General features: G+C 42.6%; 1 protein-coding gene across 1 annotated transcript in view; it reads right to left on the bottom strand.

The window, feature by feature from the left end:
- Positions 1 to 1491: 1491 nt before the first annotated feature.
- LOC122552402 (probable G-protein coupled receptor 139) overlaps positions 1492 to 20947 on the bottom strand; it is a 35423-nt gene continuing 15967 nt past the window's right edge. Inside the window, exon 3 of the mRNA XM_043695149.1 lies at positions 1492 to 2706. Within this exon, the coding sequence (XP_043551084.1) occupies positions 1817 to 2689 (873 nt within the window). The 5' untranslated portion in view covers positions 2690 to 2706 and the 3' untranslated portion in view covers positions 1492 to 1816. The remainder of the gene's footprint in view (positions 2707 to 20947) is intronic.

Below are 20947 nucleotides of genomic sequence, written 5' to 3'. Positions count from 1 at the left end.
CTCGAACATTCTACACACAGCATCACTGGGGTCTCTCACATTGAGGATGACTCTCTTCCACTCTGAGTGAGTCACTAGGTGGCTGTACAGACCAATGCTGCTTATTGGGAAGGATTCCTGAAACAGGGCACGTTACCGGGTTGGAGGTACTTACAGAGATAGAGGCCGTGCACTCTCATGGATGCTTCAGGTTGGGTGAAATCATTGACATATCTGACAGCAAGATAACTTTAAAATACAGATTTGAAGGCAAGACCAATATGAAACGCAGATGTTGCTGGTGACAGCGCAGTTCAGATGGAAGCGACATGGAGTTGCCTAATGGATAGCAGACACTTCAGCGACATGAAGCCGACTGACAGTAAAACCATGGTTAACATGTCAAGTCTGAGTCTGAAATTTCCAGTAATGGTGTAAGAACAGGGTATAGGAAGATTTAAACAGCATGTGATTTGATGCAGTAATTACACACAAACAAACACACTTGATGCTGAGACCTGGTTCGAAGTAATCCAAAAGCTCGGATTTAAAACTGAGATTGGGAACTTTCTGAGACAATTCCCGGGAAGGTGTGGAGTATGTGATCTGCTGTCAAGTGATGACATTGATCCCTGTGCTGAATGCAGACTCAGTTCCTGGAACTGTCTCCAGCTTTTCTCCCAATCCTTTAGACAGGCTCCTTGGACTGAGATACTTAATGACAGCAATCATTATGTTTATGGATATAATCTGTCTAGATTATCCCACTCCCCGCACCCCGCCCAATCTCCCCCATCTTCTCATCACCCGAGCACTCTCACGAGGCAGCTGGAGAACAGAATACCCCAGTACCAGCTACTGGTGGGAGAATCAGAATAATATGAATAAATGGGATGGTTTTATTGACATAAGAAGCATCCCAGCATCTACATGGATTCTCATTTTGAAAACAGCAATGTTGTTTGTTTTCTCGGAAGGAAAGTGCTGAAAACCGAAGCAGCAGAGCTGGAGTCGACACCCTGAATCAATTCCTCTGATACAGGAGGAAACAGAGACCCTGCTCCTGCTACTTTCCCCTTCGTTGTCTTGAGAAAATTATGGCTCTTTCCTTTTCTCCACTGACCTTTAGTCTGGACAGTGTCTCCAGCTCATTCACACTGCTTCCCAAAATGTTAAACCAAAACCGAACAGGACTTGTTGCAAAGACTCTGTAGGTTTGGCAGAATCTGTGGGAGAGTAATCAACGTTAATGCTTCAGGTCCAGTGACCTTCTTGCAGGACAGAAATATTACCTCTGCTCTCTGAATTGGGAAACCTGTGTGTTTGTTTTCTCGGAAGGAAAGTGCTGAAAACCGAAGCAGCAGAGCTGGAGTCGACACCCTGAATCAATTCCTCTGATACAGAAGGAAACAGAGACCCTGCTCCTGCTACTTTCCCCCTCGTTGTCTTGAGAAAATTATGGCTCTTTCCTTTTCTCCACTGACCTTTAGTCTGGACAGTGTGTCCAGCTCATTCACACTGCTTCCCAAAATGTTAAACCAAAACCGAACAGGAATTGTTGCAAAGACTCTGTAGGTTTGGCAGCATCTGTGGGAGAGTAATCAACGTTAATGCTTCAGGTCCAGTGACCTTCTTGCAGGACAGAAATATTACCTCTGCTCTCTGAATTGGGAAACCTGTGTCCTTATCTTCATCTTCTTTTGGTTCTCTTGAAGTCTGCTAAATATTCTATCTTCTCTGATCTCTCTGACAGATTTGCATCTCTGAAAGGGTTGCCTTTGGCCCTCCATGGTCATTTCTTGCTCATCACCCACGGGAATTTGAGCGTTTATCAGCTTTATGCAGTGATTAGTTCAATAAGCCTGGAAACTGGATATTTCACCGCTCTATTGAACTGAGCTCTGAACTTGGGCAGAGCTGCCATATAAATAAGGGTGTTTGTGCAGCAGCTTACATTGCGCAGCATGTACCCAACTTGTTTAAAGATGTCATAGTCATAAACATTTAACTGATCCGGGACACGAACGATAAATAAAACATATAATAGCCAGAGAACGATGAAATTTCCAGATATAACAGAGAGCAAAATCACTGCCGTAGTCCGATTCTTCATCTCGGGGTCAACCTGGTTCCCTTCCTTACTCTGACCCCTCAGTCCCTTACGGACTTGACTTGACTTAAATAAAATGCGTGCGATTGTCAGAACATTGAGGAACACAATGAAAAAGAATGGCACTAATGGGGTTAGAGCCACAGCAAATGAGCGGAATCCAATCCAGTGAGAGTCAGTGTAGTAGCTTCCCTTATTCTTGCAGTAAAATGGTATGTTCCTGATTATCTTTCTGGGCTCAAATGTAAAATACCAAGGAACATTTTTTAAACAAAGCAGAATACTGGTTATTGAGAGAATTGCAGATGCGTTTTTCCCAGTGCAATATTTAGTTTTCAGTTTGTGGCAACAAAAGCTGACAAACCGATCGAAGGTGAATGCGACGGTGAACCAGACAGAACAGTCTATGGATGCACGGATCAGGACATGGATAACACTGCACACAGGAGTGATTCCCAGGAAACATACTGGGTAATAATAATAACGAAGTTGTCTTAGTATGACCTCACTGATAATGACCAGTAGATCTGCTGCTGCCATGGCCACCAGATAGCGTGTTGTGCAGGTACCAAGGCCACACTTTCCCTGGGACATGATCATAATCGCCACAAAATTCACTGCCAGAAGGATAACAGAAAAATATCTTAATGATAATGAACATTCTTTTCCGAATAAGTTTGCATGACAACAATATAAGATCAGGCAGTAGTTAAAAGAATTGAGATGTAAACTATAAACCTGTAATTTGACAATTTCTCATTTGAACAGAAACAGGCAGCTGTTGAACAGCAGATGGAATGTAAGATACCAGTCATAAAAGTAACCACCAAAACATGTAACATTTAGAAGAGTGAACCTGCACAACATGGAGCCATGATTCTCTCAAGAACAATCAACACATCCAGATAATATGATCATAGTATTGGATGAACCCACATGATTGGGAAATACTTAAAGTTGGACCACTCTTTTCCTTTCTTTCCCTATTCCCTATGGGCGTGTGTGCCCCTCTCTCTCTCTGAGACTGTGTGTGTATGTGTGTGTGTGCACATGCTCGCCTCTTTCTGGAGCCATTCCCTACCTTCTGAAAAGCGAAGTGTCTCACTACAGTGAGTCGTAGGATTAATTTATGGGGAGGAAAAACATCATCACAGCTGAGAAACATCAAGAAGAGGCAGATATAAGTCAGTTGTTATGAAAGAGAAAAGGTGTATTGGGGAGATAGAGAAAAGCTTTTTTATGATCGGATTGAGGACAGATGCAGTTCAATTACAAAGGAATGATGATCCTAGGCAGTGATAATACATGCTGTTAAAATGTGATTTCCAGGTGGAGGTAAATGCTTCATGTGCAAGCATTTGAAAGATGAGGGAGGTAGGATCATTGTAAATCTGGTCTAACATGAACGCCAACCATCTGTAAATATGATGGGGAATGAGGGGCAGATCCTACTGGTTGAACCAACATTGTGGATGCAGGAGATGGAGGTAACAGTAATAAAACAGCATTGTCAATCCCAACAAAGCTGCATTAACTCTCCTCAATTATCAACACATAACATCCAAGAAGATAACTGCAGTGAATTTTCACAGGAATCTTTACTTTCAATGTGGATTCTTGCAAGATTTTGAAAATTAATAATATGCTGTTCATCATTCCATTTAAAATGTAAAGATGTAGGAGCCGTATACAAAGGCAGAAAGTCGAGTTAAACTGGGTGTCGTGGAGATGCTCTGGCAGATCCACATGACACCTTCAGCAAAATAAACTGTCCTGGCATACACTATAACTTCAGTATTACAGAAGGTTTCTTATGGACAGGTACCGACATTGAAAGAAGTGAAGATTAATTTCAGTCCCACCTATATACATTTGTATGCTCCCATTAGAGTAGATGAAAGGAAATAAGAGGGAATGAAACTCATATACTCAAACAGAAATGTACCGAGTGCTCTGCTACTGCTCAGACCAGGACCGTAAGAAACTACAGAGAGTTGTGAACACAGGCCAGATCAGACAAAAGCCAAGCTTCCACCCATTGACTGAATGTACATTTCTTGTTGCCGCAGAAAGCCAGCCAACACCATTACAGACCCTCCCACTCCGGTTAAACTCTCCTCCAACCTCTTCCGTCAGTCAGGAGATACAAAACCATAAACACACAGAACAATATGTTCAAGAATAGCTTCTTCCCCACTGTTATTTGAATTTGTAATGGAGCCCTCAAATTGTAAACCTTATATTGATCTTGCTTCTTGTGCACCTTCCTTGCAGCCTGTATCCCTCACTCTGTTCAATCACCCGATGGCCTTTGTGTCTTTCCATGGAACATTCACTGCATTGCAAGCAGAACAAGTTTTTTTCCCACAGTACAGAGGTAAACGTGACAATATAATAGTAAATTAAAACAAATCAAATCAGAATTTAGAAGTAAAGCTAAACGGCCGAGATGATGGAAAAGTAACCCTGTCTATCAGCAGAGCATGTGGAATACCTTGTGAGGCAAGACACATTACATGCTGTCTATAGCTGAACTGTGCGAAATGCCTGAGGACGGCTTGCTTAATGTTGCGGTGGGTCGGGGGGGGGGGTGTTGCTGCAATTTCAAAGGTACTGACATGGAATGCTGCATCACTGGGAAAGTTGCTGAAATGGCAGAGCTGCTGCAAAAACAAAAAGATATCCCAAAAAGTGACAGAATTTGGGATAATTGCAGTCAGGATCATTGTTGGAGTCAATGGCTCCAGAGGAAGTATTGGTTGAAAATACAATGGTCCAGCTGGGAGTTGGAGAAGGCCTGGAGACATAGAGACTTACAGAACACAAAGAAAATGCACTTTGCCCGATAGAATCCACGATAGTCAAATACAATTGCCTCAGAATTCTCATCCAGTTTTGCAGCATTAGGTCCGGAACCCTGGCATTCCAAGTGCATATTTAAAGAGTTCTATGCTATCAGGGGATCTGCTTCTACTACCCTGACAGGAAGTAAGTTCCACATTTCACAACACTTTGGGTGGAAAACTCGAACCCCTGCATCTATGCCCCTGGTCATTGATTTGAGCACAAAGGGGAAAACACAATTCCTTCTCGACTGTATATGACTCTTATAATATTATACATTTAAATAATGTCCCCCAACAATCTCAGCTGCTCCGTGAAAAACAACCCCAGTCTATCCAATCTCTCCTCGTGCCGAAAATATTATAACCTTGGAGTCATCCTGGAAACTCTCCACCCTCTTCAGGGCAATCACAATACTCACTATAATGTGGATTCCAGAACTGCACACAACATTCTAGCTGTGGTCTAGCCAACATTTCACACAGTGCCAACATATTTTCCCTGCTCATAAACTCTACGTCTTGGCTTTCAAAGGCAAAAATGTATCTGATATCTTCTTAACCATTTCATCGACCTGTCCTGCTACCTTAAGATCTTCATGTGCACCAAGATCCCTCTGATTCGGTGCTTCCCAGGTTTTTACCATTCATAATGTATCGCTTGTGTGTTGTATGCTGCCAAGTGCATCAGCTCAGATTCATAGAGTGAATTCCTATTTCCAGCAATTCCTGTCTCACCAGTGAACTTATCCTGTAAATCCCCAAATATCCAGAGTTCACAGCATTTCTGAGTACCACCTTTTATTTTCATGGAACATTGTGGCTCTGTAGCCTCCCTATTTCCTTCTTCAATTCATCCCACTGCTCGAAAATGGATTTACTTTAAAGTCTGTGCTCTCTGTCCATTCAGAGGGAAGCTTTGGGAAATTTTCGGGGTCATTTGACGGAAAATGATTTGCTGCTCTCAGTGAGAGTGGGCCATGGCCTCTGTGAGTTTAAGGAATGCTCAGGTTTATTGTATATTTTACAGTTAAGTGGATAGCCATGGTCAGAAAGGAAAGTCATCCTCAGTGTTTAGCTCTGTACTTATTCAAAACAAAAACTACTTGCAGTTGGGACAGGGAAGTGTAATGAAAAATGTTATGAAAACCCAATGTTTAACAAGTTAGAGGGATCTAGGTATTTATTTTTAATTCTAGTTAGGTCATGCATTTTGGAATCCGAGAATGTACACCTGACCGTTTTGCACTTGTCTGTCCTCATAGGGACACCCTCCATCCACAAACGGCAGGCCCCACTGCAGATTACAGCTTTGAACCGAGACATGGATGGAACAAGCTGCGAGAGGAAGTGGTCTTGGTGGGTAAAATTAAAACATTTAACAGGCATTGGTATATGATCAGGAAGGATTCAGAAGGATGTGGGCGAAATGCTGGCAAATGGGACTAGGTTAATTTGCGATATCTGATCAGGATGGAGGAGTTGACAAAGGGGCCGTTCCTGTGCTGCATGATTCTATAAGAAGAAAATTCTTCCTCAAATCTTCATCACTCCCATAAATGGAAAAGTCAATCCGTGCTCCTCAACAGTTACCCAAGCCGACAGCAGATTCTGAACATTCAACAGTCAGAGCTAACAGAATCTGAAACCCACACGGAATAAAGGAGATTAACCAGCTCAAATCCCTTTAGTGCTCCCTAAAGTAGGAAGGAGGAAATGCACTGCTATCAATGCACCTGCACAAACACAGATACACGCAGGAATGTGAGAACACTGGGTTTATGAGATCCACTGCACTGACTGACCAAGATCCATTGCACTTCATACTTGCTGCCATTTCCAATAACTCCTTCCCTGAAAGTAGCCTCCAGTCTAAGATTCGACTCAGGAGTTCATTACATTTGACGAAGGGTGATCATGGAGTAAAGCAATGAAACGACACAGTATTTAAGATATAAGATGTAACTGTGTGATCTTGCAATAACGGAGTGGGTAAAACATTGAATATTACATCAGAACGCAAATCTCTTAATTAACAAGGAAAAACAGGGGAGATCTCATTCACAAATTGTAAATAATTATAAGCACTTACCAGGAACACCAATGAGGGCAAGAACCATGTAGAAAACTTTCCTGGCTAATTCAATTGGCCGATGCATTTTCAGTGGAGAGTGGTAACCCTTTCTTGTTGTACACAATCTGCAAGTATTAAACTCTGCGGTGTTACATTTTCTGCGTGTTCCTATTATATTTTGTGTGATCTCCACTGGGAGATTGGTGTTGCAGCTCTGACGATGACACCTTTATCATTCCCAGTTGGTAGAAGATGTTTCTCACTGAAATTGGACTGTGACAGGGAAGGGATGACCTCATCGAGGGAAGAATCATCATTGGAACCTGTATTAATTGTTGTTGGATGCATTCCTCCAATTTGTCAACTCTCTGGAGACAGTTTTGTAATCAATCTGCTCAGAGATGTAACACTGCACCGATGGAAAAGACAGAACTTGAAGCCAGGGCCAGCTGCCCAGAACTGGGGACACTGCCCCTTTACTAGTTCATTCACTGTGCATCATGGAGCTCTGTACCAATGCAAACAGCAACTTAAAGGCCGGATCATATCACGCTAAGGTTGTGTAGCCGCTGTCTCATTGGAAAACCCAGTAATTGTCGCACTTTATGAACAGAGAGGTAGCCTGCTGTTGTAATAATGCTGCCTTCACATAAAGAGATTACATTGCTTTCTAGTTAATGGATGTGATTTGGTTTGCTGCATCTACCTTGTTTTCCTCTTCCTTAATGCCCCGCTAACATCGAAATTTGCTTTCTAATTTGTGTTGGATTTTTGTCCAGCAGCTTGGTGTTGAGAGAATGTACCTCACATTGTCTCCGTGATGGCAGTCATGACCATTTACTGTATGAATCTCTGACATTAGCGAGCCCTCTACCGTAGCTCTACCATGGGCTGTCATTACCCATGTCTCAGATAATTCCCATCATCCTAGATTACTTGTAGGAATGTAGTTGACCTGTCATTGTACCATGTCCGTCCCATCTCTGTGTTGCAGAAATTCAGGTCCCCTCATTGTCACCCTCCTGCCGTGGCATGGATTTGCTTTTCCCAGTTGCTGATGCAATACCGTTCTGGTATAATCTAGTTCCAAACCAGGCTCAGACGGATCATTTTAGCTCCTCACAAAGTATTCTATGCTTTTTTTAATTATCTCATTCTGCCATTTGCACTTTTGACAATAACCTGAGTGTCCATTTGCCTTCCTCCTCTCTTGGAGGGGGTTAGCTTAACTCCATTTTATTGGGCCAGATGACCCACAATTTTGAGGACACCTATTTAATAAAATCACTTCCAAACGAAATAGAAATGCCTAGCTTCTCCAAGCTATCAACATAGCTAATGTCCACATTCCTGGGACAATTCGTTAAAAGGTGTGCAGCGTTCACACATCCCTTGGAAAGTTCAGTTCTCAGGTCTATATGCAATACAATAATTGTAGCATATCCCCAAGTACTTCAGGGCCCCAATTCATAAGCAGTTGCTGACATCAGTATTGGCTCAGAAATGTTTGGTAGGTCAGGTCATATTGGGAGCACAGATGGAACCTCCATGTCCCAAACCAGAAGCCGAGAAACCAAAGAGAATCTGCCCCGGCCCAGGTAGAAGCGGATAGCATTGAACCACATTGGGAATGGGACAGTATGGTGATGCACTTGATGCCCTGTACAACAGTGACAGAAATTAACTTGTTTCAGACTGGAAGATCAATTGGAATGTAAGGGACAGCCTTTGCACTGGGTCGCGTTCACACATAATTGTGGGCTTTCAAGATCGAGACACTGTCAGCGGAAAATGGGTCATTCTGCTGGAGTGCTTCCTCTAAAACTGCCACACACAGTGCCCCACAATGTGCTATTTGATCTGTTCAGATCAGCGAGACATTGAGAACACCATTACCTCACTCTGACTTTGTGCCAAATCTGCTCAATAGAACCCTACCACTGTGTAATTGGCAGCTAACATTATTATCAATCTGGCCAGAATGCTACAGCTGTTGTAGTACTGAACAAAATAATACACACATTGTATTTGTGAGGGCTGACTGCAACTATAACCTGGCTTATTTTACCACCTACCTTTCATTAAATTAGCTCGAATTCCCGGTAATTCCCCATTTTGTTTCCCTGAATTAACCTGACCATGCTAAAAAAGGAGAATGCAAATGTCAGTGTTGGAGAGATTGTGGCACAAATCCTATTTCCTCATTGACAATTGGTTCCTTTGCCAGGCATCACCAGTCCGTCCTTACCTTTCACCATGATCAATGTAACCTATCAGTTTCCCTTGTTGAACACACTGTCAAATAGAGCCAGGGACTTGGAGACAGATGACAGCACGGAAAGCAGCCACACGGTGTTTTGGGTTTGTCTCAGTGAAGCCCAATCAACGTTATGCCTGAATGATGCTTGAACCAGCTTAGATCGGAGGGTCTAACATCTCCTCACTGAGTTTATCCAGACACGCAAATGCAGCACGATTCCTATCATCCATTTTATCCCCATCACAAACACTCTCTTCATCGATCAATCTTTTTTCCTTCAATGAAATTCTCCCAAATTGAGCAAGGTACAACCTTCACTGAGAAACCCATGCTGACTCTCGTGGATTAATCACTCCCTGTTGAAATAACCATTTAGAGAATCTCTCAGAGATTTGCCAGCTCTGGAAGTGTAACAGCAGCTGGTATCCCATCCTCAAACGTTTGGAAAACTTCTGACAGATGGATCACATTGACTTCATGTCGGGGTTTTCCATTGAACATCGCTTCAAAGGTGCCACCGTGTGATGGCTGAGATCCGAATCCATACCAACTGCTTGGAAGGCAGCCATGCTGCCCACGATACCCCAATCCCCCTGCCAGCTGGGTGCTCGCTATTCTCAAACACACTTAACAACACCGCCATCATCACCAATTGAATTGAGGCTGAAATAAAAACAGAAATAGCTGGCAAAGCTCAGCAGGTCTGGCAGCATCAGCATCAGAATCCCTCACTTCTGAAGAAGAATCACTGGGCTTGAAAAGTTCTCTCTGCTTTCTCCCCACAGATCTTGCCGGGCTTGCTGAGTTTCCCCAACAATCTCCATGTTGGGGTCAGCTTTCCTGGATCTGCAGGACTTTGCTTGTTATCCCAGAGACGTTGACCCACGGAAGGGGATATTGGGTCAGGTGACGGTCTACCTCATTCATTGGGGTAGATGTCAAGGAGCATCTTAAACCAGAGAGGGATCAGGGGGGATTGGAGCCGTTTGGAGAGAGAGTACAGAAGGTATGGCAGCTCAGCTCAAAGCACGGCGCTTAATGCTGCCCCGATTAAAATATTGAAGATGGCAGAGGGGCAGATGAGCTGAGACAGGGTGGGAGCTGGGCGATATTGATGATGTGTAAGGACAGTGTGTGCATCTGATCACATTCTTTCAGTCTGACTATTAGCAGTCATTCCTGGCACTGGATTCACTGAGGGGTGAAGGGTCAGTGTACAGAGCGGACTCTCCCTGTTATTCTGTTCCTGACTCTCCAGCTCCCGCTCTGTCAGTGACCTTTCAGTCTCCCGGGAAATGTGCATTCTGCAATACTGTTCGGTCGAAGGAATATCATTCCTAAATAACTTCTGTCCAAGGTAATAATGATCAATGTGTCTGTGTCTCCTCCTCTATTCCTCTACAGGTCATTGTTCATGATTGTGGGCACATTTATTGACAGACATTGAGGATGTTATGAAACAAACCAACCCCCCTGAAAATATATTAAGAAAATGAACAGGCCTTTTTTTTTGAAAACATTCTCTAAAGGTAAGTGTAAGGCATTGTAATTCAATTGTTCAAACTGCCAGGCTTGAAGCAAAACACACTTTACTCCACACTATCGATAAAATACAAACAAAAGAAAGAAATATTGGAATAACCTAATTCTATTGGAAACCCAACTGGCTGACAGATTATTTAATTACTGAGCAGCAACTTTTCCAATTTAGTAACACTCCATAAAACACACGCTTAGCACAGGTGAATCCAGTAAAATAAATAGTCTCACTTGGAATTCTGGACAAGGATTGTAACCGATTTGCTCAAAATTACATCTACTTTCAGTGTTCATGGAACAGGACAATATGTTGCTTGAGGGGACAGCTCAGATCTCTCTGTAGTTTCATGTTGACCTGTCTGCAGAAAGGATGACAGATCCGTAACAAGTGACCACTTCCTGAATCTCACCAATCTCCAGGTGGAATTCCATTTCACAGGTTTTTTGGCCAACTGACCAGATGATGAACATTTCCCCGCAGTATACAGATTACTCTCCCAAAAGCAGTGATTAATGTTTTAATGCCTGCAGTTGAATATAGTCCAACCAATTCTAGATCAGTGAGATATACCAGGAACTCAGGTGACCAATACTGAAGCCTGAAGACCCAGCCTGTTCAGCCTCTCCCTATAGCTCAAATCCTCCAGCCCTGACTCTGTAACATCCTATAGATTATAAACAACTATTACCTCTTCCAGACTCCATTCCTGCTTGTCCCTGTACCAATATTACCTCTTCCAGATTTCACTCCTGATTGTAAAATCCTGCAGAACATAAACAGTTATTACGTCTTCCAGATTTCATTGCTGCTTGTCTCTGTAACATCCTGCAGATTATAAACACCTATTATTCTCTTTTCAGTTTCATTCCTGCATTAACTTGGAACATCATGCTGATCATAAACAACTATTATCACTTGCAGATTTCATTCCAGCTTGTTTCTGTAACTTACTGCAGATTATAAACAACTATCAGCTCTTCCAGACTCCGTTCCTGCTTGTCTCTGTACCATGCAGGAGATCATAAACCACTAATACCACTTCCAGATTTCACTCCTGCTTATCTCTGTATCATCCTGCAGACCATAAACAAGGAATACCCCTTCCAGATTCCACTCCTGATTGTCTCTGTTAAATCTGGTAGGCGATAAACAAACTAGCACCTCTTCCAGATTTCACTCCGGATTGTCTCTGTTAAATCCTGCAGACCATAAACAAGCATTTCCTCTTCCATATTTCACTCCTGCTTACCTCTGTACCATCTGGCAGTTTATAAACAACTATTACCTCTTCCAGGTTCCACTCCTCCTTGACCCTGTAGCACCCTGCAGATAATAAACAGCTATTACCTCTTCCAGATTTCACTCTGGCTTGTCTATGTCACTTCCTGCAGTTCATAAACAACTATTACCTCATCCAGATGTCATTCCAGCTTGTCCCTGTAAAGGTCTTCAGACGAGAAACAACTAATACCTCTTCCATATTACACTCCTGTTTGGCTCTGTAACATCCTGCAGATTATAAAAAACGATTACCCCTTCCAGATTTCACTACTGCTTGTCTTTGTAACATCCTGCAGACCACAAACAGCTATTGCCTCTTCCAGATTTCATTCCTGCTTGACCCTGTAATATCCTACAGACCGTGCACAACTATTACCTCTTAGAGATTTCATTCCAGCTTGTCTCTCAAGGTCACCCCAGATTACATTCCCGCTTGTTTCTGTAACACCATGCTGATCATAAACAGCTATTACCTCTTCCAGATTTCACTCCTGCTTGTTTCTGTAACATCATGCTGATCATAATCAAAAATTCCCTCTGACAGACTTCATTCTGGATTGTTTCTGTAACTTCCTGCAGATTATAAACAACTATTAACTCAACCAGATTTCACTCCAACTTGTCTCTCTAACATCTTGCAGACAATAAGCAACTATTACCTCTTCCAGATTTCACTCCTGACTGCCTCTGTAAAATCCGATAGACACCTATAACCTATTCCATATTTCACTCTTGTTTGTCACTGCAACATCCTGCAGCCCATAAACAACTATTACATCTTCCAGATTTCATTCCTGCTTGCCTCTGTCAAACTCTGCAGACCAAAAATAACTGTTACCTATTCCAGATTTCACTGCTGATTGTCTGTGTAAAATCTTTGAAACCCTAACGAACTATATCGTCACCCAGATTTCCCTCCTTCTTATCTCAGTAACATCCTGCAGACCATAAACAACTATTACCTCTTCCAGATTTTACTCCTGCTTGTTTCTGTAACATCATGCTGATCATAAACAACAATTACCTCGAGCATATTTCACTCTGCATTATTTCTGTAACTTCTGGCAGAGTAGAAACAGCTATTACCTCTTCTAGATTCCATTCCCGCTTGTTCCTGCTAAATTCTGCAGACTAGAAACACCTATTATCGATTCCATATTTCACTCCAGTCTGACCCTGTAACATGCTGCAGATTATAAACAACTAATACCTCTTCCAGATTTCACTCCGGAATGTCTCTGTAAATCCAGCAGACATTCTCTAAAACATACCCCAGATTATAAACAAGTATTACCTCTGTGATATTTCACTCCCGTTTGACCCTGTATCTTCATGCAGTCCATAAACAGCTATAGCCTCTTCCAGATTTCACTCCTGTTTGACACTGTAACATCCTGCAGACCATAAACAACTATTACCCCTTCCAGATTTCACTCCTGCTTACCTCTGCAATATCATACTGATCATAAACAACAATTACCTCGAACAGATTTTACTCCGGATTGTTTCTATAAAACAGCTATTACCTCATCTAGATTCCATTCCTGCTTGTCCCTGTAAAATCCTGCAGACCAGAAACAACTATTACATCTTCCATATTTCACTCCTGTTTGACTCTGTGACATTGTTCAGATTATAAGCAACTATTACCTCATGCAGATTTCATTCCGCATGTCTCTGTGCCATCCTGCAGGTCATAAACAACTGTTACCTCTTCCAGATTTCACTCCTGCTTGTGTCTGTAAAATCTTTGAAACCCTAACCAACTATATCGTCACCCAGATTTCATTCCTGCTTCTCTCTGTAACATTCTGCAGACTGTAAACGAATATTACCTTTTCCGGATTTCATTCCTGCTTGTTTCTGTAACATCATGATGATCATAAAAATTACCTCTGACAGATTTCACTCCGAATTGTTTCTGTAACTTCCAACAGATTATAAACAGCTATTACCTCATCCAGATTCCATTCCTGCTTGTCCCTATAAAATTCTGCAGACTAGAAACAACTATTACCCCTTCCATATTTCACTCTTGTTTGACTCGGCAACATCCTGCAGACCTTAAACAACTATTACCTCTTCCAGATTTCACTCCTGCTTGTCTCTGTAACATTCTGCAGACCAAAAACAATTATTACCTCTTCCAGATTTCACTCCTGCTTGTCTCTCTACCAAGCTGCAGATCATAAACTACTATTACCTCTTCCAGTTTTCAATCCTGTTTGACCCTGTAACATCCTGCAGACGATAAACAACTATTACCTCTTTCAGATTTCTCACCTGCTTGTGTCGCTAACATTCTGCAGACGATAAACAAATGCAACCTCTGTATTACCACTTCCACATTTCACTCCTGCTTCTTTCTGTAATATCCCGCAGACCATAAACAACTTTTACCTCTTCCAGATTTCACTCCTGCTTGCCTCTGTAACATTCTCCAGGCCACAACATAGTATTACCACTTCCAGATTTCACTCCTGCTTGCCTCTGTAACATTCTCCAGGCCACAACATAGTATTACCACTTCCAGATTTCACTCCTGCTTGTCCCTGTAACACCATGCAGACCACAAACAACTATTACCTCTTCGGGATTTCATTCCTGCTTGTGTCTATAACGTTCTGCAGACTATAAACAAATGGAACCACTGCCAGATTTCACTCCTGCTTGTCTGCGTAACATCCTGCAGACCGTACACATCTATGATTTCCTCCAGATTTCACTCCTGCTTGTCTCTGCAAGATACTGCAGACCATAAACAACTATTACCTCCACCAGATTTCATTCCTGCTGACCTCTCCAACGTCCTGCAGATTATAAACAACTATCACCTCTTCCAGATTTCATTCCTGCTTGTCTCTGTACCATCTGGCACATTATAAACAAGTATTACCTCTTCAAGATTTCACTTCTGCTTGTCTGTTTAACATCTGGCGATTGCCTCAAACATATTTCATTTCGGATTTTTTCTGTAAATTGCTGCAGATTATACACAAATATTATCACTTCCATTGCTCACTCCTGCTTACCTCTGCAATATCCGGCAGATTATAAACAACTATTATCTCTTCCAGATTTTACTCCTGATTGCCTGTGTAATGTCTTGCAGATTATACACATCTATTACCTCTTCCAGATTTCACTACTGCATGTCTCAGTAACATTCTGCAGATCATAAACAATTATTACCTCTTCCAGATTTCACTCCTGCTTGTCCCAGTAACGTCCTGCAGACCATAAACAACTATTACCACGTCCAGATTTTACTCCTGCTTGTCTTGGTAACATTCTGCAGACCATAAAAAATTATTATCGCTTTTAGATTTCATTCCTGCTTGTCTCTGTAATTTCCTGAAAACTGTAAACACCTATTACCTCTTCCAGATTTCAGTCCTGCTTGTCTCTGTAACATCCTGCAGACCATAAACAACTATGAGCTCTTCAGATTTCATGCGTGCATGTCCCTGTAACTTTCTGCAAACCATAAACAACTATTACCACTTCCAGATTTCATTCCTGCTTGTTTGTGCAAATTCCTGCAGATTATAAACAACTATTACCTCTTCCAGATTACACTCATGCTTGTCTCTGTGGGCGGCATGTTGGCACGGTGGTTAGCACTGCTGCCTCACAGCGCCAGAGACCCGGGTTCAATTCCCGCCTCGGGCGACTGTCGGTGTGGAGTTTGCACATTCTCCCTGTGTTTGAGTGTGTTTCCCCCGGGTGCTCCGGTTTACTCCCACAGTCCAAAGATGTGCAGGTTAGGTTGATTGGCCTTGCTAAGTTGCCCGTAGTGTTAGGTGAAGGGGTAAAATGTGGGGAATTGGGTCTGATTGGATTGCTCTTAGGAGGGTCGGTGTGGACTTGTTCGGCCGACGGGCCTGTTTCCACACTGTAAGTAATCTAATCTAATCCTGCAGATTATAAACAACCATTACCTCTTCCAGATTTCATTCTTGCTTGTCTCTGTAACAGTCTGCAGATCATAAACAAATATTACGTCTTCCAGATTTCACTCCTGCTTCTGTCTATGACATCCTGCAGACCACACTCAACAATTACCTCTTCCATTTTTCACTCCTGCTTGAATCTGCAACATCCTGCAGACCACAAACAAATATTACCTCTTCCAGATTTCACTCCTGCTTGTCTCTGTAACATGCGACAGTTTATAAACAAATATTACCTCTTCCAGATTTCACTTCTGCTTGTCTGTGTAACATTCTGCTGACCACACACATCAATGACCTCCTCAAGATTTCATTCGCGCTTGTCTCTATAACATTCTGCAGTCCATAAACAATCATTACCTCTTCCAGATTTCACTCCTGCTTGTCCCTGTAATATCCTGCAGATTATGAACAACCATTACCTCTTCCAGATTTCATTGCTGTTTGCCTCTGAAACATTCTCCAGACCAAAAACAACTATTGCCTCTTCCTTTTGTCATTCCTGCTTGTCTCTGTAAAATACTGCAGACCATACACATCTATATCCTCCTCTAGGTTTCATTCCTGCTTGTCTCTGTAGCTATCTGTAGATCATAAACATCTATTACCTCTTCCAGATGTCACTCCTGATTGTTTGTGGTCTGCAGAATGCTACAGAGGCAATGATTACATCTTCAAGATTTCACTCCTGCTTGTGTTCTCGAACATCCTGCAGACCACAAAGAATTATTACCTACTCCAGATTTTATTCCTGTAACATCCTGCAAATGATCCACAACTATTACCTCTTTCAGATTTCATTCTGGATTGACCCTGTAACATCCTGCAGAACATACACATCTTTGATCTCCTCTAAATTTCATTCCTGCTTTTCTCTGTAATGTTCTGCAGGCCATTAACGATTATTAACTCTTCCAGATTTCACTCCTGCTTGCCTCTGCAACATTCTCCAGACCATTAAAAAGTATTACCACTTCCATTTTTCACTCCTGCTTGATTCTGCAATATTTTGCAGACCACAAACAACTATTACCTCTACCAGATTTCAATCCTCCTTGTCTCTGTAGCATCCTGAAGACCAGACACAACTATTACCTCTTCTCGATTTCGCTCCTGCTTGTCTGTTAAATACTGTACACCATAAACAACTATTACCTCTTCCAGACTTCACTCCTGCTTGTCTCTGCAACATCCCGCAGATCATAAAGTATTAATTTCCCTTCCAGATATCATTCCTGCTTGTCTCTGTAACATACGGAAGACTAGAAACAATTATTACGTCTCGAGAATTCATTCCTGCTTGTCTCTGTCCTATGCTGCAGAAAATAAACCAATATTACCTCTTCCAGCTTTCACTCCTGCTTGTCCCTGTAATATCCTGCGGACGATAAACATGTATTGCCTCTTCTAGATTTCACTCCTGATTGTCTCTGTAACATTCTGCAGACAAAACGAATATTATCTCTTCCAGATTTCACTCCTGCTTGTCCCTGTAATATTCTGCATAATATAAACATGTATTACCTCTTCGAGATTTCATTCCTTCTTGACCCTGTAACATCTGGCAGACGGTAAACAAGTATTACCTCTTCCAGATTCCCTTCATGCATGTGTCTATAACATTGTGCAGATTATAAACAAATGCAAGCTCTTCCAGATTTCATTTCTGATTATCTCTGCCGCATTCTGCAGATCATAAACAACTATTACTTCTCCCATAATTCACTCCTGCTTATTGCTGTAACATCATGCTGATCAGAAACAACAATTACCTCGAACTGATTGCCTTCCGGATTGCTCCTTTAAATTACTGCAGATTATAAACAAATATTGCCTCTTCCAGATTTCACTCCTGCTTTTCTCTGTAACATCCTCCAGATTATAAACAACTATTACCTCTTCCAGATGTCACTCCTGAATGTCTCTGTAATATCATGCTGATCATAAACAACAATTACCACGAACTGATTTCTCTCGGATTGTTTCTGCAACGTCCAACAGATTATAAACAGCTATTACCTCATCCAGATTCCAATCCTGCTTGTCCCTGTAAAATCCTGCAGACCAGAAACAACTATTACGTCTTCCATATTTCACTTCTGTTTGACTCTGTAACATTGTTCCGATTATAAACAACTATTAGGTCTTCCAGATTTCACTCCTGCTTGTCTCTGTACAATCCGGCAGTTTATAAACAAATATTACCTCTTCCAGATTTCACTCCTGCTTCTCTCTGTAACATCCTGCAGATCATAAACAATCATTACATCATCCATACGTGACCCCTGCTTGTCGCTGCAACATCTGGCAGATTATAAACAACTTGAACCTCTTCCAGATTTCCTGCTTGTCTCTATAACATCCTGCAGACAATAAACAACTATTACCTCTACTAGATTTCACTCCTGCTTGTCTCTGTACAATCCAGCAGTTTATAAACAAATATTACCTCTTCCAGATTTCATTCCTGCTTCTGAAGCGGGAATAACAAGTGATTGTTATTTGAGTGGGTGTGTTCTAGACCCCAGGTCCTACAAAGGCCTCCCTCCCTCCTTCCTCCTCTAACCTAAATTAAATGTCCACAGACTTGCCCCAAAAAGAGGGTCCAAGGAAGTTCCTGTGGATTGAAGAGTGAGGCGTTAGCTCAGGATTCTTTGACAAGGAGGTTGAGAGAAATGATTACGCCACAGTTGAAGAGGGTGAAGACATGTCTGCCAAGCTGGTTCAGTGTGCTACGTGCTTGATGTGGGAGGTCAACGACTCTGGTGTGTCTGACTCGTATAAGTGTGGAAAGTGTGTGCACGTTCAGCTACTGACAGAGCATATTGCAGCACTAATGAAAGAACTCGAGGACCTTAAGCTCATCCGAGAGAACGAGATCTTTCTGGACAAGACTTTCAGTGAGGTTATTAAATCAATCGTACCAGACGAGAGCAGAAGAGAGCAGACGATGAGGAAGGCAGAGAGGAGACAGGTGCAAGAGACCCCGGGGGAAGTACCTGTCAGGAACAAGTTGAATCTTTTGGAAACAGTAGAGACAGATGACACTGCAAGTCCGCGAGACGCCCAGGTCTGTCAATCAAAAGTTGGCGTGGAGGCAGAGTGGAAGAGTCGGACATCGCACAGAGCCGTGGTAATAGGGGACTCCATCGTGACAGGAACTGACCGGGGTTTTGCGGCAGCAGATGGGATTTAAGGATGGTGTGTTGCCTTCCTGGTGTCAGGGTGAAAAACATCGCGGACAGAGTGAAGAGCCAACATAGCCACCCCACCCCCTCTGCCCGTCAGTCTGTCCTTACGATAGCACGTGTAGCCTTGAATATTCATTTCCCAGGCCCTGTCCACTTGAAGCCATGTCGGCACAAATGCGGTCGGGAAGAAGAGGAGGAACATACTACAGCGGGACTTCGGAGAACGAGGAAGAAGGCTGAATAGCAGGATGTCCAGGGTGGTTATCTCCGGTTTGCTTCCAGTTCCTCAGGCTGGTGTGGTCAGAAACAGGGAGATAATGGACTTGAACGTGTGGTTGGGGAACGAGAGCAAGAAGCAAGGATTTAAGTTCTTGGATCACTGGGTTATGTTTTGCGGTAAGCATAAATTTTTCAAGAGAGATGGTTTGCACCTTAATAGGTTAGGGACAAGCATTCTGGCAGGCAGGGTTTCTACTGCAACACCGCTACATTTAAACTAAGTAGCGGGGTCGGGGGGAGGGGACAAACTGGATGTTTAATAAGGAAATTGAAGGAAAAGTTAGAACAAGAGAAGTTAAGAATGACAACTGTATCAATGAGGCAGAAAACTCAGAAAGGGATCATGCTGTAAGGTTGAGTGAAATAGGAGTTGATGGGAAGGGTGAGGGCAGGAACAAATTAAAAATACTATACATGAATGTACGAAGCATTAGAAATAAGATGGATGAGCTTGAGGCTCTTTTGTAAATTGGCAGATACGATATTGTGGGGATAACTGAGACGTGGCTTCAAGTGGACAGGGCTTGGGAAATGAATATTCAAGGCTACACGTGCTATCGTAAGGACAGACTGACGGGCAGAGGGGGTGGGGTGGCTATGTTGGTAAGGGAGGATATTCAGTCCCTTGCGCGGGGGGACCTAGAGTCAGGGGATGTAGAATCAGTATGGATAGAGCTGAGAAATACTAAGGGTAAAAAGACCCTCTTGGGGGTTATCTACAGTCCCCCAATCGGTAGTCTGGATGTCGGATGTAAGTTAAATCAGGAGCTGAAATTGGCCTGTCGCAAAGATATTACTACAGTTGTTATGGGGGATTTCAACATGCAGGTAGACTGGGGGAATCGGGATGGTATTGGACCTCAAGAAAGAGACTTTGTGGAGTGAGTCAGAGATGGATTCTTAGAACAGCTAGTGCTGGAGCGGACCAGTGAGAAGGCAATTCTGGATCTGGTATTGTGTTGAACCAGAATTGATCAGGGACCTCGAAGCAAAGGAGCCATTTGGACGTAGTGACCATAATACCATAAGCTTCAATCTGCAATTTGAGAGGGAGAGGGTACAGTCGGAAGTGACAGTACTTCTGTTGAATAAAGGGAACAATGGAGCTATGAGGGAGGAGCTGGCCAAAGTTCAATGGTGCAATACCTTAGCAGGGATGACAGTGGAGTAACAATGGCGGATATTTCTGTGTATAATGCAGAAGTTGCAGGATCAGTTCATTCCATAAAGGAAGAAAGATCCCAGGAGGAGGCATGGGTGGCCGTGGCTGATGAGGGAAGTTAAGAAACATATAAAGTTAAAAGAGAAAAAGTATAACATAGCAAGGATAAGTGGGAAAACTGAGGACTGGGAAGGTTTTAAAGAGCAACAGAGAATTACTAAGAAGGAAATACGCAGAGGAAAAATGAGGTACGAAGGTAAACTGGCCAAAAATAT

This window comes from Chiloscyllium plagiosum, chromosome 8 (assembly GCF_004010195.1).
Source record: "Chiloscyllium plagiosum isolate BGI_BamShark_2017 chromosome 8, ASM401019v2, whole genome shotgun sequence".
NCBI lineage: Eukaryota > Metazoa > Chordata > Chondrichthyes > Orectolobiformes > Hemiscylliidae > Chiloscyllium > Chiloscyllium plagiosum.
Note: the sequence above shows the minus strand (reverse complement) of the source record. Positions and strands in the feature narration are given on the sequence as shown.